The 27164-nt window shown below is 40.2% G+C and overlaps 1 protein-coding gene across 1 annotated transcript in view; it reads left to right on the top strand.

Moving 5' to 3' along the window:
• The window catches only part of SPECC1 (sperm antigen with calponin homology and coiled-coil domains 1), an 80806-nt gene that overhangs the window by 592 nt on the left and 53050 nt on the right, over nt 1-27164 (top strand). Inside the window, exons 2-3 of the mRNA XM_088533096.1 lie at nt 18997-19174; nt 21480-21615. Of these exons, the coding sequence (XP_088389222.1) occupies nt 19028-19174; nt 21480-21615 (283 nt within the window). The 5' untranslated portion in view covers nt 18997-19027. The remainder of the gene's footprint in view (nt 1-18996; nt 19175-21479; nt 21616-27164) is intronic.

The following is a 27164-nucleotide window of genomic DNA, read 5'->3' as shown; positions in this document are numbered from 1 at the left end:
AGCTCCGAAGTGCTTGCGGCATAAACCAAACCTGGCTTTCTGTCTCAAAACGGGGGCTTAGCTAGGGCGGACTCACGTAAATGCACAGCTTGCCCTGCTAGGTGATGAGGTGGGAACCGCTTTTTGGTGCTCCTTTGGTAACCAAGGAGTTGTCGAGATTAAAAATCTTCTGTATAGGGTTTGCTTCTGTTTCATTTGCTTAGCCAGTTTTACCTTCTTGTTCTCGTGGACCACAACCAGTTTTCTGCCCAACTTAGGACAAGGGAAGATAGGTATGTTAATAAAATAAATAAATGAAAAACCCCACAGTTTTGTTGGCTTCTTTTTACATTTTTCTCCTTTTTAAATTAAAAAGCTAACTATTACCTTTTTACTCCTGAGGAATAGTTCCATGGCTTCAATAGGATGGTTCAAAGTACTGTATTTCAATAATTGAAAAATATTTAATTAATAATTACTTTTTAAATGACGAATTATGTATGAGGTCTTTCTGATGGCACATGATGAAACTCATCTTTATAGGAGATTCTGAAGTCATCTGTTCCGTTTTTCTTTGTTTATCCTTTGCATTGTATTTTGTTTAGATCTCACTTTCAGCCTGGATAAATAAGTTCAAAGAACAACATGAATTGATGATTTTACTACTTCAGGTATTTCATTATAGGAAGTTAATTGTCTACAACTTTCCTCTTAAATTCCACTGCCCTCTACTGGCTGGATCGTCAGACCTGCTCAGCGCTGCTCTTTTCTGAGGGTAGAGGGGGATTCTCCTTTTTTAAGGTCAGAAGCAACTGAAAAGCTTGCTCTTACAACCTAGTAAAGCTGTGTCTTTACACGGAAGAGAAGGTTGCTGGCAGGTCGATCTCCCTAAGGACTCCTGAACTTTAGATTTCAATCTTCTCCTTGATCCAAAATAGCCTAGCTGGACTGATTTTGAAGTCGCACTGCAATGCCTCTTTTTTAAGGTATGAAGAGAAAAAAGATATCTTGGATTCAGCATTTAAGCATTGAGAGTTTATATATATAGCTGGAATGTTGCTTTGACTTTCTTTTTTTTGTTGTTGTTGTTGTTCCTGGATTTTGAAGAAAATGTGGCATTTATATTTGTTTACAAATACAATAAAGTGTTTATAAATGTATTTGTATAAATATTTTATATTTAGAAGAAAATATTTGTGTATTTGTTGGTTATATCTTTCTCCCACCCCTCAGCTATTTCAATGTTTTTCTCCTTTCTCCATACAAGCAGATCTGTGTTCTGCATATGAACAAATACATGTGCTTGATTTTAGAGCTTGATTGGGCTTTTCATGTGAGTGCAATTAGATGGAAGGTTGAGGCTTGGAGAGAGAGAACCCAAGAGCTCAACATATCCTTGGTTAATAAGCTCTTTATATGAAACTTCAAGCTGCTTATTTTCTTTCATAATCCCATGGCACTTCACTCCTGTAGATGTGCAGCCAACGCTTTTGATCTTCTTCTTTCATAAGGCTCTCATCTGAATGGTGTGTCGAAAACCACACTTGGGCTTTTGGTGCTCCAGTGTAAGACCTTGGGCTGTTTTTAACCTTGCCTAGTCCTAGATGAAGCACTCTGATGGCACTTGTGTGTGTGTATTTTCCTATGTGATAATAGTATTAGATGCAGATGATCGATATTTTTTTCTATAGCCTACGATGTCACCAGTATGCTGATGTGTTGCCTCTGTTTCAGCAGAGGACAGCTCCTAAGAAATAGTAAATATTTCAGTTTCACTAGAGAGATATATGTACAGCAGTGCCACTCGGCCTTTATCCTGCACTTCAATATTCTCCAAAAACGGTTCCAAAGAATTTTAACCACGAAGACAACACTTTTGCCTGAGTTTCTGTGACCATCTCTTGGTTATAGTTTTTAGGCTATCATTTTTGGCACTGCTGTAAAAAATGTGTTTTCATTACTCAACTTTGTTTTACAAACCATTCCAGTCCGAGAGCCTTTTCTGTAATTATGCATTCCATAATCTACCCATGTGGAAGTTAAGGCTGGTGCTTTCCTACCTCTCATTTAGGTTGTGGACACAATAGAATTTTGGTGAGAAGATTTTAAGATTTCATGTTTGAAAGGGCATTGGGGAAGTAAGTTGCTTTGTGAACTATGCCTGAATTCAGCAAACAGAATTTGCTTTAACTCCTGTACTTCTCTTTTGTTTGAGAATGCAGTTATTTTTCTTCTAAGGTAACGAGGCTTTTCATGCAGAAAAGCGCTGTCGCTATGGTGGCAAACAGCTAAAATACTGACAAAATTTTAGTTTCTAACTAGAAATGGCAGATATAGGGAAGTTAAAACTAAAAAGACTGCAGATAATACATATACGTTTTAGAGCAAAATCTTCTTTTAGGATCAACAGATTCGTTCCATGTGACTGTTTTGTAACTCAGTGGGGGGAAGGAACAGGATGTGGGTTTTTAAGACATTTGATCCTGTCATCTCTCTTTACCATTTTATGTCTTAAAGCACACGTGTCTTTTCTGCCACCTCTTTTTGAAAGTGAGATGGTTTCTTTGTGCTTGTGCCGCTTCAGCTAGCTGTTCCTTCCCTTTTTCCCAATTTCCCTAATATTAGCCATACTGTTGTTTTCACCTATTAAATTTGAAATGTGCTTGTGTTGTAACTCAAGGACTAAAAAAAGATCTGTATAAAGTTTAGACATCATCATCTCCCAGGGATTTTAGCTGTTGCTATAGAAGCCTACACTCCCTTTTGAGAGACCTTTCCAGGTCTCTCAAAGAAGTAGATACTGGGGAAAGTTGTCATGGAAATATGCAGCAGAAAGAGAATGGAAACCTCCGTTTGCTAAATGGCACAAAGGCTTTGCTGGTTTAGTGAAGAGCCTTCGTATCTAGAGATCTTATCCTACAGAGTCTGTATTACATTCCAGTGAGCCCCAACACTATATATTAGGGCCTAAAGGGACATACTATTTAACATTCATATCTCTAGGTCACTAAAGGTACCTCCTCAATAAGATGGCTTCGGCTTTATCCACGTTTATGTGTACTCACTGCCTTGCAGGCTCAGAACGAAGCAGTACACGCTCTTCTTTGTGGTGGAGGCAGGGCCCTCTCCTGTGGCTGTGCTGCCCAGTGGGCTCATCAGTTCCAGGGCATGGCCCTGTGGGGCAGGGGACAGTATTGGCCGCTGCTGCCAGCGTTTCTCTGCCTGAAACAACCTTACTGGTGGTATAGTCAGATCTTACTCCATAGGTTCCTTGCCCACTTACTCCACCACTAGACTTGGCTCCTTGTTTTGAAGCTTTTCATGTCCTTACTAAAGCCTTTTGATATCTAATAGATGTGATTATGAGTGAGCTGCCTTTAAATATCTATTACGGGGTGTCACCATGGTAACAGCTGTAAGAGCGTTTCTTGCTGGTAGAAGATTTGCAGCTCTATGAGTTGCTATAGGACAGAATGCTTAGGCTGCTGTACTTGCACGTTGAATGAGATCACGCACATTATCAAAGAGGAAAAATTATGTATTTCTAATTTTTAATAACATGAATTTTAATGGCACTGAAAGGAGTAAGACAAGTGATTTTGGAGTCTGAAATTGGGCACCTTCTAGAGCAACTTTCTTGCTCTCCTCAATTCCCCAATCTCCCTCATGCTGTCTCCTTATCACCTCAGAAGATTTGTTTTGCTTGTATTTGATTTTCTTTCCAATAAACTGCCCACAAAGTTCATAACAGACTTCTTCCCTTTGGCCCAATAACATGGTATCTTGCTTTTTGTGAGTATCTACTGAATATTTAAAAGTATCATTTGCTTTTATATAAACCTGGTAAGCTGAGGCCCTGCCTATTCCTGCACGTATTCCTCTCTCCATCTTTTGGACCTGCTGCTTTTGGCCATTAAAGGTAAGCGAAGCTTCCATTTGTACAACAGACGAATTCTTTAGCTAGTTGTTGTAAGAAAATCAGAGGCTGATTTATGTGCCTTAAAGACAGGAGCAATTTGCATTTATTTTCTGGATTTGTGTGTGGGGATAACAGTCCTGACAAAGCTGGAGCAAGTGGTACCTATATGACAGAAAGAGCTCTATCCATCTGGAGGAGTAAATAGTGCTGCTGAAGCACAGGTATTTTTTCTAATTTGCCTTGTAGGCAGCATGATTTACATACTAAGATCTTTCTGCTGAGTTAAGAAATGCTTCTAACTCATTTTTGATATTGTATTTTTGTTGTATGCCAAATACTTTTGGACTGAGGGGCTCCAAATCTGAAATGATGATATCCAATAAAATAACTATCCAATAAAATAACTATCATAAGAAATCTTGAAAGCAGAACCAAAATTTTAGAATGGGATTTTCTTGCATTATGTCATTGCATATTTCTTAATAATATTTATTATGTAACATTATAGTTAATACTGGGAGGGTAACAGTTAAGCTCTAGTGAGGATTAGTTGTTCTGTTTAAGTAATATGAAGTGGATGCAGAGAATAAGACAAACTCTAAGGTATTACTATATAGAGAATCAAACCTCAGGATAGCTTTTCTCTGAAGTTCTGATCTACATTGGAGAGTTTGTTCATCTCCAGGGGTTAGAACCCCCTGTGTTTCATCATTTTTTCTCTGTTAATTTGTCCTAGTTCTTGTTGCTGCTGGGCTTCCTGCAATGCTCTCTATAGAGGAGCCATATCCTGCAGTTTTGCTCCTGCTTAAGGACTGTCAGCAATTCAGGTTCCTCTAAAGCAAAGCTGACAACTCATTTCTTTTATTTGCATCTCCCTGAAATGCACTGAAAAGTTCAAAGCAGTGGGGCATCCTTATACCATCTTATTGGATATTTTAATCCATGGCAGTTTCACACACATTCTCTATGTTCTTAAGTTTCCTGTATAGCTCTCCAGTATCAATGATCAGCAAAAATGTAACAAAATGATTCTTACTGTTTCTAATAGATCCCTGTCCTAATTTCTTTGCTGTTAGGTGTTAAAATGCCAGCTTTTTAGGGATACGATCCATCGTGGGCAATAAGGAAAGGGAGCAAGCAGGGTTGTGCAGTATTTTGTCTGGGTAGGTACTAGGAACTTGCTGTGCTACTTGAATATGGTAATTCTCTATGAATTGTTAATGAATGCTGCATTATAACCTATACAGCAGCAAATGAACAGTGAGAAATTGGACAGGAGATACTCCCCTTCCACTAGATCTTTAATTTAAATCTATCCTTGGTTTGTTAGAAAACTGCAGAGAAAAATAACCTTACTTGGTTAAATGTGTGTGAAAGAAATCTGAGACTTTTAGTTTAAATATATGAATAACGGGGTTTCTGTGAATCGTCCATCACTTCACAGATTTCCTTACTCATTTTGCCCCATTCCAAGGATTTGAGGTGTGGTGGTGGTAAATAGTGGTCTATTAACTCTTCTGTTTTCCTTGTAGAAATGACAGAAATACTAAAAAATGCTGGAGCCTCTTACAGCCACTTACTTTTGAAACAGTCTGTTTCCTAATTCTAATTTTTGACATACTTAGTGGCTGTTCCCTTGGTAATTTTAAAGTTGTTGTCCGGTTTTCTGAAATTTTGGCAATAGGCAACAAAGGAAGCTATTTTTTCGTCATTACTCCCTGTTCCATAAATCATATCGGCTTGTTTTCCAACTTTAATGAATCCAAGCTCTTACAACAACCAAAATATTTTCTAGTTGCAGGTCAAAACTGGTAGCCATGGCGTAGACTAAACTTCTCAGGTACATGAATGGGAACAGGAAACCACATAATATTCTCCTAAATGCAGGAGAGGGAGAGAGAGAGGAAAAAAAAAAAAAACAGAGAACTTCTCTTAGTCTGCACACACAACTTTCTCATACTGGCAGAGCCTTTTTGGCAGAAGTTGTTCGCTTTTTATATCCACCCATTTGATCAGCATCATCTTGTAAACTGAACAGCAGTTGTTTTTGTCAAAATGGAAACTGGTGTCCCATGATTCATTCTGCAAATGTCTAGTAGCTGCTTGAACTTCCTGACATCTGTAGTGGAACTGGAAAAATAAAAAGAAGTTTATATCAGCTGTGTATGAAGAGGAGGGATGAGAGGGAGTAAATACTGTCCCAAAGCCATGGTCTGACTCCACTAATACCCACTGTCTGATGCAGACTTTCCTTTGTAATTACTTTTGGTTTTATAACTCCAGACAGTAATGCTGCAAGCCTTATAACTGAATTAAAGACTTGCTTTAAAAAGACATTGTTATTGACATAATAGCCTTGTTTATAGAATCCCTCTCTTTGTAATTAAGGTTGTTACATGCACAAAAGCAGTTAAATATAGCATAAATATCTGTAAATGCACAGATATTTTAATCTTACTTGTTCCTTCTACGAGCCTTTTTTCCATACTTTTTTTTAGTACACTTGCTTTTCAAATGAGCTACGCAACTACAAATTCTGCCTTTCATCTATTCCATGAAGTTGTCTCATCTGCACTTTTTTTTTTTTTTTCTTGTAAAAGTGTGTAGGCAATGCAGGTTGCAATATAAAAAAATACTTGAGTGCAATATTTGAGTGCAGGTGGGTTAGTGGGGCTTGGTCTAACGCTCTTCCCTTGTTGCACAATCATGGGGTGTGGATGTGCTAGTGGATGGGCCATCATGCAAAGTTTCTGTTCATTTGTCAACCAAATGTAAAAGTGCGAATCCGACAGATTTTTAAACAAAATTTTATAGTTTAGTTGAAGTTTTTGTCAAATCTTGTCTCTGTGAAAATAATTATGGCTAAGGCCTTGGACAGGTCATGAACTTTCTCCATGACCTCAGCCAAGTTACTTTAGCTGTCTGTTTCTGGGCTCTTTTTTTTTCATTAGGGAAGGAATTTTTCAATTGAGAAGATTTTGTGCTGATAAATTCTTTGGTTTAAGTGAAGAAACCAGTTAATTAGGTAGCAACAAATGCTACCAAAAAGCCTTTTAAAAAACAATGTACTGACTGATCCTGTTGTGTTTAGGGAGATTGTTGTGCCATCTACCAAAGCCAAAGCATCTTATGACTGTCTTCTCATAGCCAAGCATTTTCATTCCTAGGTTTTGCTCAAGTTATATTTATCAAAGCTAAAAATATGTTTGAGAATGAAATATAGTAGCTCTTCTTCCTTCCCCACTCCCTTCATTTCATTTTTTGATTTTCCTTGGCTGAAGGAGAGGAAAATCTACTGAGCTGACAAAACTGCTCTCCCACTGGGCCCGTATGAACTCACCAGCGATGGCAGAGACGCACTGCTGCCGTCCCCAATGTCTGTGGGCTTTTTTCAAACAAGAAACCTTTTCTTCAAGCAGGGTGTATGCAACTGATGTTGCTCTCACTTAGGAGTTTGGGGCCCAGAGCCTTGAGGTCTTTGGCTTGAGTCAGTATTTTTCAGGTGTATATAGAAAAATTCTGCCGCTTGTGATCACACAGTTGGCCTTGGATATCTCTGAACTTGTAATAGCACTTGACATGACTGAATGTTTAGGGATTTTCCAGCTAATAATGAACACTTGAGATCTGTCAAACATAGAATATTATCACTTGCTAAGTAAGTAATGACATGCACTTTTTCTTGCTGTGGTGTTTTAAGAACTGATGGTGAGTTAAGTATTCAAATGCAGCAGCTGTTTTTAGGGTCATATTGTACATCTTCCCAATCTCTATTATTACGAGGTTGCCACTGTACAAACATTGTCCATATGCGGTTTTCTTGTTGCTGGAAGAGGTTCCCTCCGTGTAGTTCAGAAGAAACTCCCTGATCTATAGTTTCAATCTGAATCTTTTAGATTAAATCTGCACCACATCTGCATCAGCACCCTGTTCATTTCGAGTCAAGCAACAGTCCCACTTCTGAAGCTTTTGGGTTTCAGTGTTTGAAATTTAGCTTTGAATTTGATTTCTATTTGTAGTCCTTCTGTTACCTCAGCTTTATCCTATCTATGCCTGATTTATGTGTGTTAGAATCTCTGACCCTTTCCTTCCCTTTTCACAGATTAAATGCCCTTCAGTAAGCTTAAAAAAGAGAGACTTTCTTTAACGTCCTCACCCTCTTGTCCCTTATTTGTTCCCTTCTAAATAAAGGGTAGATTGACACTTCTGCTTGCACAGCTCAAGACAAGTCACTCAGGACTGAGTTACTGAGCTACTTCTTGTCCGTTCAAGGAGCAGTGCTCTTTCAGCCCTTGATTATATGTGAAGTCTGTGCATACATCTTATACTCTGCCTTAGAAATGAGTAAAAACCTTTGTTTTAGTGCAACTTCCCCTGCTCTGTACACACTTTTCACTTTTTTTGAAGCAATGATGGATGCAAAGGAAATGTCGTAAGATATCCTGGCTGAGATCACTGGCACTCTGGGAGTGAGATCATTAGTATGGACTGCAAAAGCTTCTGGGAGCTGCTTTGGTGATTTCTTCTGAAAGAAAAAAAAAAAAAAGTCTTCTCTCCATGACCACCTTGCTCTTCCTACAATTTTACTTAATTACGCAGATTAGTCTGGAGCTTCTGCTCTCTGCCCAATGTCCAATTCTGCTCTTATGATGGGATACTGAAAGAAATTCCTCTGCTGCTTTATGAATTGAAGCATCTCTGTGTACTTCAGAAGTGGGGTTCAGTTGTTCAGAAGAACAAACAGCTTGCTTGCATAAATCCTTCTTGCTTTGATGAAAATATAATATTTCTCTTTCCCCTGAGTAAGCAAGTGTGCATATGTGTGCGCGTGTGTGCGGAATGCCAAAGCGCTGGTGAAGCCAGCTTGCTTCCGTATGTGAATCATTTCTCAAGCAGCTCTGTGTCTCGCTGCAATGTGGTTTTCCTCTTAGGGAAGTGTTCAAGCCCTGAATTTTCAGTCTGGCTTGCACATGCTGTCAGAAGCTAGTGGGAGACAGTTTTCTCAATGCAGAAAAGAAGACAAGCTTTTACTGTAAGTATTTTAATCCCTTTTATTTTTTAAGGTGGGAACTACATTATTTCTAGCAGTATTCTGGGATTAGTGATGTGTTCTTAGAGTGAATGGACCTGCTTTGCTCAACAGCATTGGTTTGCAGTATCTCATTCTAATTAAAATAAAATTGCAGGAAATGCAAAAAAAAAAAAAATCCCATACATTGCAAACAATGCTGCATTGGCAGAAGGTGGTTTGGGAGTGATTTAAAACGATTAAAACAGGAAAAGCGAACATGAGCCTGTGGGAGCTAGCTACTGTGTTTGCTTTGGCTACATGGAGGTTAGTGACAGAGGGGTTGTAGCTGGTTCTGTGCCTGTTTCTGATTTCTTCTGTGAGATCCTAGGATTGTGTTCTAAGAGTTAAACCAAAGAGAAGGAAGCCCAAGGAGTCTTTCCAGTGCTCCTGCATGCTCGTATGCTCCAGAGAAGGCAGAGCAGAAAGGAGCAAGCTGCAAAGCAAATCGGTTTGGCAGCAGGTTCCTCTGTGGGCAATAGAGCATCGGGAACATGCCAGACTGGTCACCTCTTGCACTGTCACAGCAAGGGGTTGTTCAGATGGACCCTTTAGCTGTAACAGTTTAACAGTTCGTCTTAAAAACATGCTCTGGACTGAAGCTTCATCCTAATGACAATAGTAGTAATAATAGTATTTATGTAGTGTGTTGGAGCTTTGCAAAGTTGTAGAGATGTTAATTAAGTCTTTGTATTTAGCAGTAAAGGATTACAGGTAGAACTGGTTTGAAAATAGGGCTTCTCCATCCCCTCTCTTGTATACAGCCTAAGGTCCTTCACGTGTCCCCTGCTTGTTCTTTGCCTCTCACCTCTTCTTCCAAAAGGGGCCGTTCTAAGTGTTTCTTTTCAACCCTTTCTAAACTATGAAGTGTTCTCTGCCATTGTAACCTCAGTTGGAGAGGTGTTTTTTTTTTTTTTTTTTTTTTTTTTTTTTTGTAGTTATCTACTGATAACTACCATAGGGACACCTCATACTAACACAGGCACACAAGTGCTACCTCTTCCCTTTCTAGCTCAGTTCTCAGAAGTTTCATTATGCAGACACCAAGGCGGATCTTTCAGACCCCAGTGGTCCTGTAAGACCTGGATAGTGTTGTTTAATCTGTTCTCTTCCTGTGCAATATGGCTATTTTTAAAATGCAGAAGTTCTGTGGTTCCTTTAACAGTTTTTTAATTGCTAATGGCGTCTTCTTTCCAAAGCAATCCCTCTGTTAGATGTTCATACTGCCTGCCACTTATATTGAAGCTCAGAAGTTCCCCATTTATTGACTTTATTAAATGGTCTACTCGGCACTTTATTAAGGGATAAATACGTCCTCCAGGAATGGCTCTCACATCTCAATTATTTATCTGCATTGTGAAGGATGGAAAATTGGAATCGGGGAAACATGCCAGCTTATAGCAATCTGTGGGGCTGCTCACGTGTGTGTTGAGAGAAGTGTTGATTTATCTCATTTTTTTTTACTTTACTTTTCTATGGGGTTCCTTTCCAAGGCTCACGAGGGATGTGCACTTATATTTTTATCTTGTAAATCTGCAGCTTAGTGAATCATTATGATCCCATTTTTACAAATGAAAAATCAAAGCGTAGAAATACTACTTGCTTATCCAAGGAAGCACCAGAAATCTGTGATGGAACTGAGGCTGGAATGGGGTGGAATCCCAAACCACTGCATCATGCCCTGATGCTCTCATCCTTGGCTTTGAGAGGACAGGACCCAGCTGTGCACTGTGTATGTGCACCAGGCAGGATTAGTGTGTAGCCACGAACTGTTCATCCCTCTCTGATGTTCAAAAAGCATGATCATTCCTTCTCTTTTTTTAAGATGTATCTGCTTCTTATGCTACAGAAAAGTAATGATAGATAATTACCAAGGAGATCCCTTGCAATTATTTTTACATTTCTGTAGCAATTACATAGCTCTAGCCCTATCTAAAATGAAACCTTCTTTTCCTCCTACTTCTGGATTGGTGAAACATGATGTATCAGCTGTATATGTTGCTTGTTTTGTGCTATATTCACTGGGACAGTAATTCAAATAACTGGATTAATGAGCACTAGCTACCTTGAAACTGTTCTAAAAACATTTTGTTCTCAACCTGCAATATACCACATGTCAATTAAACTCAATTACTCAGAGCAGAGGCATACTGGGGAAAGCCCAGAGTGACCTAAATCCTTGAAATTACGGTATGACTTTTTCCTCCCCAAACTAGGAAGTTTAGAGTCAACTCATCAGTTTTACCCTTCTTTTATCTTTCCTTTGAGCACCATGTGAACTCATACAGTTTGTCTGCTGTTGAACACTCAAGTTGCAAGGGGATTGCAACTTGTAGGAATGCTCCAAAGCCTGCCCTGTAGAATCACTGCAGCAGTTTTGATATGACTTGAAAAAGCAGGGAATTGATTTCTTAACCTTTTCGTATGCAAACAACCATTGCCTCATTTAACACACGCTATCCCAAGCAGTGCATGCTGCCCATGCCTGCCTGTATCCAGACACCCCTACCTTTAGGTGCTTTTTTCCTTGCATGCATCTATCAGTAATGAGAGGAACACGATAGAGAATTACTACATTCAGGTCCCTATCAGTGCCTTAAAATTAGTCAAAGATCATATCAGTCTTTTGTCCCTTCAACCTTACTAAGAGATTGCTTACATCTACTCAAGTCGGAGAAGCACAGCGGACTAGTTCCTGAGAGCCAGCCTATAGCTGGGCTTCTTTTAACTTTTTCAGCTATCACACCATCCAGCTGGTAGCTGCCACTGTTCTTCTGGAGCCAGTGAACATAAAATTGCAGATGGGTTGATTTAATTTTTTTTCCTCCTCTCTTTATCCCTCTGTTGTTTATGTGATCAGGGGTCACAGGAAGGTAGCACAGTTTCTCTTCTGAGATGCGTCGTGGTGACTGGTTAGATAATCAGTGTGAGGAGGAGGAGATTGAATATCCATGTACAAACAGCATAATTTCAATTTCTGGAAGAGAAGGTTCCCAAGCATTTCAGAGTACAGCTTTGGCTTGATCTTAGCCATCCTGCAGAGAGACTGATGCTTGTTCCAGGTATTTTATCCATGAAGTAACAAAGCTACGTATATATACATATTTTTTCCCCCGTCTTACAAATCACTAGTAACGACACAAGTAGTGGAGCAAGGACAAGAGAAATGCAGCTGAAGAAATTATTTGTCCATATGAGTGAATGAGGGATTTGTTGTAATTTTTCTTTATTTTTCTTCTTCTTTCTTTCTTTTTTTTTTTTTTTCCCATGCAGCTGCAATGTGGGTCTAATTGAGAATAAAACATTCATAAATCCCAAACTCTGGGGAGAATTTCTGTGGGGGCGGCAAGGCAGGAGGCATTGCACTGGTCTCATGTATCCACGCCTGGAAGAATCATCTATGACCTTAATGCTAGTTAGTGAAAGACAGGATTTTATTTTAATCAATGTTGAGAGTTGCAGAGCATCCTGCAGGTGCTGATCTGGGGCTGGGCAGTTGTGCTGGGATGGTCGAGGAAGCTGAGTTGATGGTCAGACCCTTTTGTTCATGGCTATTTGGAAATCTATTCACTTAGGCCAATTTTGTTATAATTTACATATCATCGTAACCATCCAGTATATTTATTTACAGGTTAATAAATCTTCCTTTTAGAGAATTATGGAAAAGGCAATTAGGAAATAAGGAAGAAAAGCTTTAAACACAAAAACAAGAATGTGAGGTCTTATCTTCCCACTGTAACCACAGGGAAAGTCACTTTGTCTTTGGGAGCTGCGAGGGAATTCCCATTGGCTGTGCGGTTCCGACTGGTACCGCAGAGAGGAAAGGAGAGGAACAGGAGCTGGGTAACACTTGCTTATGCTGTGGAGGAAGGGAACCATGTGCCCTGGAAAGAAACCTTGCCTCTGATCTCGCATAAAAGCTTTCTTCTGAGGCTTCCAGAAATCCTTAAAAGAGTTTTCTATGGGGCATGATGAAGATGTGACTGCTAAGTTAAATCCTAAAAGTTAAATCCTAAAACTGGTATTCTGCTCTATGTTCTTCTCTTGACCAAGTGTGTGACCTTGAGCCTTTATTTCTGGGTTTTGTTTTATATCTAAAATATACATGAATCTAACACCTTGCAAAAAACACCTCGATTTCACAACTGCTTAGCTGTTTTATTATTCTACTACTATTCTGTACTCCTAAAAAAGCTTTACGAAGTTGCCTAAGGCACACACAAACCCAGCAGAATTTGCTCTGCTGTAGCATGCAGTCTGGACATGAACATTTCCAAGTAATGTCTTGTCTCTTGGTAGTTAACCAGCAAAACATGAAAGTTCAGCTGCAAATGAGATGGGAACGCAAGTCTGCGGAGGCAGAGCAGAGGAAACAGCTGCTCAGGGCTTGGGGTCAGGTTTAAAATTGATTCTCTGTGACCAGCAAAACTAAGAATTAGGGCTAAGGTGCTGGGAAACAGGCAGATCTTGTTGGCTTCTTTGGGGCTGTTATTGGGTGCAAGAGAGGGTCTGGCCTGTGACTTTTTACTTGTCCAGTCCTAACGAAAGCTAAGCTTTATACCATCAAAAATCCAGCAAGGGCGGGATAATGTAGGTGGCTGCACTGGCATAGACTCGAAGACAATCTGAAAACAAGATCATGGAAACTAGAGGAAAGAGAGGATGTGTTGGATACAGAAATGCTGCACATCACGTTGAAAGGAACAGAGGCTTAAAAGAAGCTGCTAGAGATAATGAAAAGGTTTTGATTTTGTTGGTTTTTATTGTTTTGTTTTTAACTGTTAGCCCAGTATGATTTTTTTTTTTTGTACCATCCACTTTCATATTGCCAATTATTGTATTAGATTACCAGCCTCCCTGCTTTGTGACCCTGGCTCGATTCCTGATCTCAGCTAAGAAATCAAGATGAGTCATATGGAAGCATCTGTCAGGCCTAAAAATTTTTGTTTAAAATGAATTGATATGAAAGGCAGATACGAATTTTATTTCAGCAGAAATGGCTGTGCTGCCATAGAGCTTCCCACACTCCAGTAGGAAATGCTTTACAGCTTACTGAACTTGTTAGGTTGTTCTCTGTTCCAGCTGATAATTTGTCTGAAAATAGCAGAGCTTGATCAGTTTAGAAGGAAGGCAATATATGCGGGATTCAGATTTTACATGTCAAAAATCCAGGAGAGAATCATGCTTTGATTTTGTGTGAATGTGTAATACAGATTCTGGAATAGTCTAACAGTCCAGTGTAACATAAGGAGCCAAATTGTAGGAAAATGGCACTGGGAACTGTTTCTTTTTTATTTTCCTTCTTTTTTTTTTTTTTTAAATCTGCCCAAGTTACAGACTTTGTCCTTTGAGAGTCCTGTCTGCAGTCCTGGTACTTCTGCCCTCATTTTTTCAGAAGCACTGGGCAGTCACAGGTCTCAACAAACCTGCCATCTGTTACATTGCTCTTCAGACCTACTAATGAATTTTCTTATTTTTTTTTTCTTTGTTTTCCCAAAGCAACTTGGATGAGTCTGCTTTAATTTGACTGCCCTGTTGAGTGAATAGCATTAGACGTGAGCACCAAAACAAAAATTATGCAAAATATAGAGGGTATGGATACATTCTCTCTTCAGCGCCCAAAAAAGAATTTTCCTATGTAATTTCATTTCTGCAACTGTGTTAACGATTTTTATTAACTTAATAGAGCAACTGCTAGTTTTTCTGACTGTGAATTAATAAGGCTTGTCATCACAAAGCTTGCCAAGCTTCATCAAGACCAGCTTTCCATTTTTATTAACTCTCCAATTACCTCACTTGCAGCACCTAAATTTGGAGAACTGGGTGTTCAAACCCCAACAGTTTTGAGTTTAAAAGATTAAAACACTTGCAGTTTCATTCTGAAATATGCTCACATTTTGCTGCAACTGGCATGAACTCCTGTTTACTGCAACACAGGGCTGCTCCTTATCTTTGGTTTGTGACTGCTTCCAGTGATCTGACTGTGGCCAATCTTGACTTGCTCTCGCTGATGCCAGGGAAGGGCTTTGGATCTTGGGACAGCTGCATTCTGCCTTCCTAAGGAGAGCTGCCCCTGAAATGTGAAGAAAGGAATGAGAAGCAGGATCATTGCTCCAGGCACTGCTCATAGACTCATCTTCAGGGAGGCTGCGCAGAAGCAGTTTCAGCTGAAGCACATTGTGGCATAATGGGTGTAAAACTAGTTATTTTGTAAGCAGTTTTTGTGGCAAGCTACTTTTTCTGCTGTTTTTCTCTTTTTCAGGTTTCTCTACGGGTAGTCTAGAAATCAAGCCATAATCTCTCTTGGGTCCTTTGGAAGGAACTGCTGCTCTCTGTTTAAAATAGAGCAGGCTGGTTTCTCTCACTGCCTTCCAAAGCCACTGGGAGTCATTACCTGTTGGCAGCTTTGCAGATACAGAAATGCAGGGTTAGACTGTCGTGTGCAAGAGCCTATTGAACAGTATCTTCTGCTATCCGAATACATGTATGTGACCCCTGTCCTGACCTGTGAAAGGGACAAATCCATTCAGCTGTGAGTAAAAACTTAATGGTGATCCCATCCCCAAGCGGGGATTCCAGAGGGTTTTTGGCAGTGACTGGCCACGTTCAGAGTCATTTCTACCAGTGCAGAAGAATGGGCTCTGCAAGCCAGTGTTCCCAACCTCACTCTGAGAAACGCTCCCAGGGCAGCAATTGCCCTGCTCTGAGGCTGCTGCCTTGTTGAGGTTTGGGATCTAAGGGTGCAGAGTCTGTCCTTTATCCCGAGCCCCTTCAGAGGTTGCAGTCGGTACCGATGGCTTGTATTAGTAGCACTCAGTCTCTTACACTGTGCTCTTGTTTTGTTTCAGCATATTGATTTCTCCACAAATACCTCCTTTCATCTTTCCAGACATAAAAATTATTTTAGCTTTTAATCATTCACCTACAGGTAATGTTGGTCTTCAGCTGGATAAAAGCTGTTTCTTTTATACAAACGAGATGGTTTCTTCTTTACAAGCTATTTTAAACTGCCCCTACACAGGAGACTGTGGCTCTCTTATGCATCTACGCTAATACTCTGGTTGAGGATTCATTACTGACTAGACAGTTCAGTCCCTCAGTGCATATTGTAATTCCATGGTACTGAATTTCTGAGGTTTCCCTTGTTCCAACTGCCTGCAGCTTCATTGAAGCTTTTTCTGCTTGTTTGTTTATTTTCTTGTAATAGGATAAATTGAATCTGGAGGAGAAGGAAAAACTGATGTTAACTGTGTGACTCTTCCTGCTCTCAGCAAAAAGTAGTGAGAATTTTTTCATTTGGAAAGTCATTTTATTTTGAACTCCTCCTGAAGCAGTGCTTCTAATAACTCAGATGTGTGTCACTGAGGAATGAAAGATGTGTGCGACCTGGCTTTATTCTTTGAAGCACATTTAAAGCTTGTGGAAAGTCCTGGGCTCCCACTTCAGAGACTTAAAGCTTTTTTACCTACGGCACAGGTTTAGGTTAGCCAATTACATGAGAAGCATTTCCTCCAAATTTAACAGATGCTTATTCCCGTATAAATACATGGAAAATTAATAGAAAGTTTTAGTTTCATCTGCTTGATGTGGTAAAATATTGTTAAATACCCATGGCACTTAGTTCAGCTATCATGACAGATATGATAAAGTCACATGAAGCTCCAGGCTGCATTTTTAAAGTTTATTTTAGCACCTTTCCTTTTACATCTAATATCATGGTCTAATGATACACTCCACATAATGCCATGGATGACTCGAGTAAAGTCCTCTGGATATCAAAGAAGCATCTGTGCAGTTCACAGCAGGAAAGTATGAGATAGAGTTATGAAGAAATCCAGGGGGAATAATGAGACAAAAATGCATGTGCAACCACTAGGGCTGCAAAACCCCAGACCTGCATAATTTGGAGATCTAATCAGTGAGATAATTTGCATGTGTGGTTACTTGTTCATCCACATAAATACTGTGAACTATTTGGCTGTTAAAAATAGTTTATTAAATATATGTAAAGCACCAAGGATAGGTAAGGTAAATCATGAACTGTGGGAATGCTAAAAGTTATCATTTATTGTAATATAGCTTATGTATCTGTGAATGCTTTAAAAAGAGTCAAGCGATCAGCATAATCCCCAACAAAGCTTTCTCCTCTAATGAGATCAGTGGATGGCTCCATACGGTATGTGTTAAGAATTTTAATGGATTAATGAATATGCTTAGTAAAAATAAATAATTAAATGTCAGGAGTTATTAGGAGCTGACAGGTTAGAGACATGGGGAAAGCAGACAGCCCTCCCTGCCGGCGCACCAGGATGAAGGCAGGAAACGTCTCCTGCTGCCCTTGTTCTCTGGAGAAGAGCAGCAGAGCAAACCCATCCTGACAGAGAGCCCGCTGGCACCTGGAAGGGGCTGGATATGAATCGTCCCCAACCGGATTTGATTGCCATGAGTTCAGTGAGTGGTATTATTTGAGAGTGTGAAATGACTTTTAAAGGAAATGGTGTGATTTAAAAAAAAAAAAAAAAAAAAAAAGGTAACCTAAGCCCTTCTGCTCATTCAGCCAAGAAGAAATTCTGATTTTGTCTCCTGGTCTCTTTGGATGCTTAGGTGATAAAATAATATCCTTGCCGTTAGCCGGGACAGCTGGGCTGAGCTCTCTGTGTACTTTGCTTACCTGTCTAACAGTAAAGACACAAATCAGCTTTTGGTCACACAAGACTGATAGTCAGCTACATCCTGTGTCTATTCTAGAAAATGATGCTGTGGAACAAAAATGATGGTTCTGAAATGGAGGGAGGGAGGAGATACCAGGCAATCTCCACCCACTGCACTCCCACCCCGGCTATGACGGAGGGCATTTATAAAAATCAAATAATCTCTCTTGCTCCTGGCTTGAATGGGGCTAAGGCTGCTGAAAGTTTATAGATTTAGATCTACGAGAGTTGAGCTTGCCGTTTATCTGGCAATGGTTGACTGAGGGGAAACGGACCAGTTGTTCTTGCTGGCAGATTGAATTTATTCAGCTAAATCCAAAAAATAGAAACTCAGATCTATTTACTGATTCCTGGCAGGATTTATCTGTTGCATAAGCCTATCTCTGGGGAATACTGGTACTACTGTTTTTTTTTTTTTTTTTTTCCCAAAGAAGATGATATTTTTACCATGTTTTGTGAATCTTGGTATTGTGAAACATCTTTTTTATCACTGTCGTAACATCAGCTGCTAATTCTCTAGAAGAATTTGATAAAGATACGACATTTTCCATATGACAAGGAAACTTACTTTTCATATGAATTCTTTTAAAGTGAATTCTATTTCAGTTGAAGATTCTGGATCTGACAGTAAAGACGTATTTTCTTTCTTCTTGATGATGTCTTGAATTACTGTGGATTTTTGCACTTAAATAAAAGAGTCTTTTATTGTCCTTCCGGACCTTCATGGGTGCTCTGCCTGAAGCTGATAAGAAGTCTGACTTCCACAGTTCTTGTTCTCCCCAAGGTTGTTAAAATCTAGCATTTTTATGCTATAGATACCTGTCTGTTAGCAGTGCTCACTGTAAATAAAATAAATTCATTTTAGAGTAAGAATGGGGAAAAGAGAGTTCTAAACTAATGACGATTTCTGTTTGCTGCTGACCTGAACTGAACCCATCATGACCACGTTCCTGCATCTTCAGGCAGTACAGCCCACAGCTTCCAAGTACAGGTGAAAACCTTCTTCTGCCTGAGTGTTTCCACTGCCTCAGGAGTGGAAAAAACAGGCAGTAAAACTAGAAAGAAATCTAGATCCTGATCCCAAATTTAAAATCTGTTGACATTTAAAGCATTTGGTGACCCGGAATTTGACTTGTAAGTACTTTTAATTAGGACACATGTTTTTGGTGAGGACCCAAGCATGGGTTATTACATCTTATTCAACTGATTCCAGATCTCTCTGCTTCTCTGTTTAGTGTCCAGTTGCTGTGAAGTCTGTTCTTTGCATATGAATCTTTTTTCTTTCCTTTTTTTTTTTTTTTTTTTTTTTAATTTTTAAGTTATCTGCAGATTTAATTATTTGGAAAGAAAATGAAGAGCACGGCCAGGCCCTGGAGTGCAACGGCAAAGCCAGGGAGTCACGGCACGGACCGTACAAAATCGCTCTCCACCACCTCGACAGGAATGAAGACCTCCAAGTCCTCAACCTCCCTTGCCTTCGAGTCTCGGCTCAGCAAGGTACTAGCCAGGGAGAGCCCGGAACTAGCCTAGTTCCGGGCTGAAGCTTGGGGTTGGTCCTGGAACATCCCAGCATTTCGAGGTTTCCATTGGGCTCAGGCACTTAGTTAAGCACAGGGAGGCAGTTTTGTAGTGCTCTGTATATTGGATTTAGGTGCATTTCTGAAAATATCCTCTACAGAGTAGAGGAGACACTGTATCTTTACAAGCCACGAGTGGGTTCTGTTTCAGCCTCTGTGCCAAGGAATTACTTTAACACTGAAGACTGAGAAAAATAATATTCTTAGCTCAATTGATAGAAATGCGTATAAAGAAATTCAAAGAGATTTATTAATGGTCATATAGAATTCCTAAAATCTGTTAAAATGTTTCTATTAAGGCAAAATATATTAACAAAAACTATTCCACGCAAAGGAACACAAGCATTTTATAAAACCTGTTTTTTCATGTACACATCTTTTAAAAAATACCAAAGCTTCTGCCAAAGTAGCGTTTTTAAGAGAACAGAGTAATGCACTTGAAATGCTGTTGCATCTGTATGCTCATAGCCAGCAAAAAAAAATAATCTCAGGGCCCAAATGCAGACCAAGATAACAGTGGTGAAAAGGGAGTATAGGCTTCCTGTTTATAACTGTTTTCAGTAGCACTGCTTGGTAAGCAATACGTAACAATGTAATGAATCTTTAATAATAATAATAATCTTTAATCCTCAGAGTTTCTCAAGCAGAGGAGTGATCTACTTCACTTGCTTTGCAGGCTCCTGGATGCCCCAAGCATGTTATCAATGGGGTATTTCAGCCTAGGCCTGCAGGCAAGTTACGGCTGTCATAAATATTTGCTCTGTGAGTGAGGCAAGCATCTTGAGAGGGAATGCTGCTGAGGTGACTAGTGCAGGAAGGCTAGGGAAGCTGATAGGGTTGATTCATGTACGGTGTTAAATGTAGAGGGTTATCTTCCTAACCACAGCTAACATCTTCATGTTCTTGTTCATCTAATGCAGGATCATCAAAGTAGTCTTCCTTGAAGAAACAGTTAGGAAGAGGTAGCTGTGAGAGAGAACTTACTGAAAAGCCACTTTAGAGAGACTGCAGAGCGCCTTTTCTAAAGGTCAGAAAGTCAGATTGTTCTGTTTGGCTCCTACAAGTGAGCTGGCAAAGGCTCTGCCAGAAGGCAAAACAGTTAGATGTCTGGTTTCCTGGAGCAGATCAGCACTTTGGCTATTGAAACTTATGTGCTCACAAGGTCCAGGAAACCACAGGCTGAGTCAGAGGAAGAGACGAAAGAGGGAAAGAATTGGAGTTGAGAGAGAGAGAGATTTCATTTTGCTTAAAGATTTTTGCATTCAAGAACCACTAAACAGGGAGTTATGTTTGTTGTGTGGACTCTTCCCTTTTAATTTGAGCAGTGGTTTCCAGCTTGTGGTTCATGGACCCTTCGGGTGTCACTGGACAACATCTAAGGAAGTGGTTTTGATATGTGAAAGCAGTTAAGGTATCCACAGACTGAAAAGCATTGAAAAGCTCTGCTCTAAAGTCTTGATCTTCTAAAATGCTTAAAAGTCTTGGTCTTCAAAAATGCTTAAAATACTTCTCTTCAGGGTAGTAATTAGAGGCTGTTATGGAGGCACTCAAATAAGGAAGTAGTTGATCAAATTCTGAGATAAATTACTACTTCCGCTTGTTGAAGCAACTTTATTGCAGTGTTTCTCTATGTTCATGGTGCTCGAATAGCATGGATTTCTTGAGGACGTGCTTAGAGTAAGTCAGAATTTACCAACAAACCCCTGTCCCCCCTGCCAAAATGCACAGCAAGAATGGTCCCTTGATTTGTCATGTACAATAAACCTCGCTAAGTAAATTACAGTGCTATTAGCTAATCATTTTGAAAAAAAATCCTGTAAAATATCTACTAAATCAAACATTTTCACTTCTTCCATTCTTAAGGAATATATCACTATTATATAAATCTTTAGAGTTCTGCAGAATTCTGTGCAATGTTGCATTTCTGTGCTGTGAGTGATTTCCTTGGTGGTCATGTAAACAAAGAGCTTTCTTGTGAATAGTTTTCAGTTTCTCTTCTGTTGAGTCCTACAGTCTCTAGTAAGAAAGACAATATTAACTCCCACCATGATGTCATTGCTTGCTGTTTCTGTGGGGTTTCTCTGGGCTTATTTTTTTTTTCTGAAAATGTTCCTTTTCTCCCAGGATCTTGGCATTTTTTTCATCATCTTCTTACCCTGTATAATGACCTAGCTGTTGGGTCCATCCCAGGTCTTAATCCTCTGCTCACAAAATCTTTCTTGCAGCTGAAGAGGGCAAGCAGTGATGATATGCTCACAAAACCGGGGATGACAGCAGTTTCAGGAGTGTCTAGACTGAAGAAGACCATTACAACAGGCGCAATTTCTGAACTTGCTGAGAGTCGACTGAAGCCCAGCACAGGTAGATACAAAAGTACTGGAAGGCGGTGTATTTTATATGACATTTGTTGCAAGTGACACTTGGTTTTACCAGAAACAGAGCTGAGTTTTGCATATTGCCTATATATTGTAGCATAGCAAACTTTGCTACTGTAGTACTGAGCGTATCAGAAGGGATGAACTGTGTTTTGCAGACTGACTTTGCAGTATGCTCTACACCTCACAAGTCTGGAATCTCCCCCCAGTCTTAAAAATAAGAAAAGGCAGATGCTTTCCCAAACTTGGTCTCAGAGGAAGACTTGGCTGTTCTGTAATGACTTCCCAAAAAGTACATTAGTTGTCTTTTGGGAAAAGGGCAATGGAAAAAAATATTGGAGAAAAAATGGAGTAGCAGAAACATAATTCACCTGTTCTGTATGCCGTCGTTGTCTGAATTAAGACAACGCATGTAATGAATTCAATGAGTTCACTTTTGATCAGGAGGTCATTTTTGTTATTTAACAATGAAATAAGAATCTGTAAGTGCCACCAGTTTGTAGCAAGTTTGTGCTGAATTTGTGCATTAGGCAGAGTCTTCCTTGACTTCCCACAAAGCAGGGATTGGAAGTGACTTCTGCATCCTTAAATGCGAACTTGACTTCCTAGAAAGAACCTCCAGTCCCCGAGCCCCAACTCGGGTGTCCACGTGGGGATTTGGGGGACCCGATGGCCGGTGGATGGTCCGGGCCGCTCGCGCTTGTCCCGGCGGGAGCGACGGGGACGCTCGCGGGTCGGGCGGCCGGCGCGGGTGCGTCCCCGAGCGGCCGCGCGGGGGCGCTGCGGGCGCGGGCGGAGCGCGGCCGGTGCTCGCGTCCCCGCGCGCCGCCAGCCGGTCCCCTCCGCGCCGCCCTGCGGTTCGGGGCCTGTGCGGAGGCAGCGACACCGTCTGCGGAGCGAGGCTGCTGTGCAAACAGCCGCTGTCCCCAGCTGCGCTGCAGACGCTTCTGTCTGCTCTCTGGTGGCATTTCTAAGGGAGTGCGAGATGGTAATAAATTTGACCGTGACCTCCGTATTTGTCCCATGACCTCCGTATCTGTCCCAGGCTTTGCAGGCTGCGGCTGTGTTTGAGCAAGGAACAGAGCTTTGTTACTAGCCGTGTTTTTTTTTTTTTCTTCTTTCTTTCTTTCTTTTTTTTTAATCCTGCCCCCCAGCAGCTGAACAGTGCATATTGCAGTAGTATAAATGATTCATAGTAATGCAAATACACATAGATCCTGTTCTGCAGTTAGTCAGGGTTCAGACACTCAAATAGTGACTAGTTGCCTCCAAAGGCACTCAAGATTCATCGGTCAATAAGGAGCCATAATAGCTCTGGCAAAAGATGCTTGGGAGGGACAGTGCGAGAAGGAAACCTGTTCAGATGATGCAGCTCAGGATCCTGGGAATCAGCCAGGGAAACAGCTCTGCAGGGAGTCCACAATGGAATACGTATGTCAGATATAAAATAAAAGCACTGGAATAGAGAGCCCCCTTGTGCACACATGTATAATAACTGGGGGAGGGATAGGATTTATGATGATGACTACATTAAATACAAAGGGTAAAATGGTTTATGGAGGCCAAGTTACATTTGGATACTATTTTGCCAGCTTAAATTACATCATTAGAACTCATATATTGCTTTACATTAACATGTGTAAAAGTGTGGATGATAATATTAATGCTGAGTAAAAAAATACAAGTGTTGGACTGAATATTGCATGGACAAACAGTAAGTAATTCCTTTCAGTCTAGAACTGGCCCAGATCTTATAGGTGCTATCCACAGATATACATATATTGCATACCTACATTTTCACAGTTGTTCCATGCACCATAATCGAGCTGGATTTGGAGAAGATTTGATACTACCACGGCCACTGAAAGGTGCTAGATAGTAGTGAGCAAGCTTACGAAGCTGAATGTTGCTTTTGGATGATTGTGCTGTGAACAAACACGAATAGACTTGTTATAATACAGTATATTGTTGCTTAGAAAAAAAATAAAAGTTGCATATGATGAAGGACAAGATGTTCCTGGGAACATGCAGTAGAGAGAACAGCAGGAACTGTGCCTTACTGAATGGCATCCCAGATAGTCTTGATCCCAGTCAGGGCCTAAGCTCCAACACTGACTGTGGAACTAAACTAACCAAGAACATTCCTGTAACTGGGAAATGCAGATGTTAGTGTCCACAGCCAGCTGGGTAGATCTTGAATTTTTGTTCTGAAACCAATTTCTGTGGCTTCTCTAGTCACCTTCATCAGTCCTGCCCTTTTCTTTCATGTTTTAACTGTTTTTTTCTTTTCTTTTTTTTTCCCCCCTTTGTGCTTGTTAACATTGAGCTTTCTTTGTCTGTTATGCAGCTGAGTGATTTGATTATTTCAGTGAAAGGTTAGTATATTAGTTCCAGCTATACTGTAGTGGCAGTTACTTGGTCTCGTGTAAGAGAAATTAAAAGAAAATAGTTATAGGGACAAATAAAAGGCTTAGGTTGCTTTCTTCTTTGGGTGTAACTGTCCAACATTTGTGTGTTGACCTTGAATAATAAATAACGTGTTCCAAATGCTGCAGATAATAAATAATTGACACAAGCTTGCTTGTTTAAAGTAGGTTAGTTTCTATGCTGCCCTTGGTGCAGTTTAAGCCATTCGTTCTTCCTTTTGCTGACATATGCTACCCTGTCTGCCTTGTTGGAAGCTAATGCTGTAAATCACAAGTAACTTTAAAGAGGCTGAGGCCAATCTCATGTCTCCCTTCTTGGCAAGAGGGATTGAGCAAATGGAACTGGAGATGGGTTTTGCCTGGGAGTTCAGGGCTGTGATGTTTGGCTTTGTTACTGCTTGGCAGTTTTGAAACCTCGAGTAATGGGAAATGACACGCAGAGAGAGCGGTCTTGGATTCGCCTTCCTGAGCCATGGTGTGCTTTCAGTGTTCTGTCCTGAAGCAGCAATTTGATTTTACATTAAAACTAAACTTTCAGAGCTATTGCATGGCTTTTAATGTTCTAGTAGAAGGAAAAAAAATGGAAAAATTGCAAAACAGGAGGAAGACAAGGAGGAGATTGTTAATCTAGTAAAATGTTTATTTTTTAAGGTGTGTACTTATGAAGCCATCCAATCCATGAAGCAAATAAGTAATCGTTTTACAGTGCTTAAATAGAGAAGTATCTATGTGAGTAACTTACAATCCCTTCTTCTCCTCAGATTTTGGACTTACAGCAGATCAGGGTTATTCAGATTGTGGCACACTGAGGTTTATAAAACAAATAATGTTTAACCCTGCTATTTCACAGTCGGGGAACCTCAAAGCATACGTGATCACTTCCCTCTCCTGAAGAGCGTTGCGTGGTAGCGGCAGCGTGCAGACGGAAAGCTGAGGTTTAGAAAGGTGAAATTACTTGCTCAGCGAACCCTGGAGATCACACTAAATGCTGACTCTTAGGTCCCTGTCACTCCCTTCAAATTCCCAATTCAAGAATTTCTGAAAATTTCCCTCAAGGCTGTCTAGTTGAATCATACTTCCTAGCTGTTATTTTAGTGCCAGTAGCTATTAGCTGTCAGGTTTAACAACAACAAAAGTCATATGCTGTGTGTGCAGGACATAAGGAAAAAAGAGCTATGCCTAGCCTGGGCAGGGAATACAGTCCAGAAAGTATTCGGAATACTTCAGGTATCCCCATTTCTGGCAAATACATTCATTCTATATCAAGCTCTTCCAGCTATAATATGAAGTATCAGTTATCCTTGACATGTAAGTAACAGATCGGTATGTGTGGTTTCTCAGGCTGCTTCATCAGCTGACTTGCTTTTTCAGAACTAAAGTCTGAACCTGAATAGAACCAATGAATCTGTCTTAGAAGCAGTATCTGGTTTTCAGCAGAGCTCTTTTTTTCTCTTTATCCTGAGTAGGAGATAGTGCATAACAATGATACATTCAAGTGCTTATCCCCACCACTACTGCATTTGCTGAAAAGCAGTTTGGTGTGATGGTGTTTGTCACCATATTAAATGTTCAAGTTCTTCTAATCTCCACTCTTTCTTCCTGTAACTAAAGGACAGTTCTATGTTTTGGAATTGTGCAGAATGATACATTGCTTTGCATGGCTGTTCTTCAGGAATCTTTCTCCATTCTGATAAATGTTACCTCAGGAGGATATTTTAATCAGAAAAGCGCTTCTTCTAGTATTGCAAAAGGAGTTCACTAATCCTTTAATGAAAAAAGAGCCATGGTGTTATCATTGGTAAACTCTGATAACTGTTGGCTTGAAGTTTCACGCCCTTGATTCCCTGAATCAAAGGAATCTGTTGATGGATGCTCTCTTTTTGTTCCGAAAATGGCATATAAAGCTTGCCCAACATCATGAACATTCTTTTGTCATCTTGTTGTTGTGTAAGATCTCTTAGATTGGGAATGGAGTGAGAACAGCACCTTTTTGCTGTTTATGGAGACTTCCAATATTTGATTCTGTGCAGGATAACAATTAATTTGAGATGCAATTCCTTTAAGAGGCACTAATACACTCCACAGTCACCTTGCATTGCTAAGCAGGTAGGAATTGACTTCTACAGACTGCACTGTCTCCAGTATGTAGCTTTCTTTTCTGTCTTCATCTACTGCACAATTCTCACTTCCAATATTGAATCTACATTGCAACATTCCAAGATTTTGCATGCAACTTTTTGTTAAAACAATTTGTGAAATAAAGGAGCCCCTTTCCTGCTGGTGTACACTCCCCTGGGGAGGACTTTACTGGCCGTGTTTACCCCCGGGATGTGAGCCAGTTAAGAGGATTCAGTGTGTGGTGAGGATACAAAAATGCTAAATCTTAAAGCCCATAATGACTTAACTCCCTAAATTGCTGACAGTTAATTGGCTCAAGCTAACATGGGTAGGGAAGATCCATTACAGCTGTAAGCAAACTGTGAAGATCACAAAAGCTTTACCAGAGACACCTAGACAGAGAGGAGAACATGCTTGGATAGCCCTGCAGTACTAAGCATCTCTGATCTCTTGGTTTGTTTTTGTTTCTTTTCAGGCTCTAGTGAAGTAGTTCAGCAAAGTCAACACAACCTTATGACTACCTGCCTTAGGTTAATTATCAGCTTTCCTTCAGCTTGTTTGAAGAGAAATGATCCTTAACACTAATTCTCTAGGCCTAAAGTATCCGCCAAAGCGCCTTGGCAGAGTGCCACTGTGTTTGCACGTGGAGAAGGGGAGGGAGGAAAGAAAGGCACGCAAAGCTCGCCTGGTCTAGCAAGTCTGCATATCAGGAGAGGGCTTGGTATTCCTTGTGTTAATTTTTTTTCCACTGTTGTGGTGTTTTCTCTCTCTCTCTCTCTCTCTCTTTTTTTTTCCAGCAACTTTTGGCTTGAATTAGAATTTAATTCTGTAAAGTAGGAGGGGAGGGACTGACAGCTACATCTCAGATGGGTTCCTGGAAGGCTGCATTCTTGTGCCATGAACTTATCTGTGACCTCACTAGATATCCTCACTACAAGGATTAAATGTGGTGGAAAAATACTGCATTTGCTCTTTCTTCTGGGTTTCAGTG

This window comes from Tinamus guttatus, unplaced genomic scaffold, assembly GCF_059628265.1.
Source record: "Tinamus guttatus ecotype Peru unplaced genomic scaffold, ASM5962826v1 Tinamus_guttatus_pri_ptg000480l, whole genome shotgun sequence".
Lineage (NCBI taxonomy): Eukaryota > Metazoa > Chordata > Aves > Tinamiformes > Tinamidae > Tinamus > Tinamus guttatus.
The sequence above is the reverse complement of the archived record's forward strand: the minus strand, read 5'-3'. Positions and strand labels throughout refer to the sequence as shown.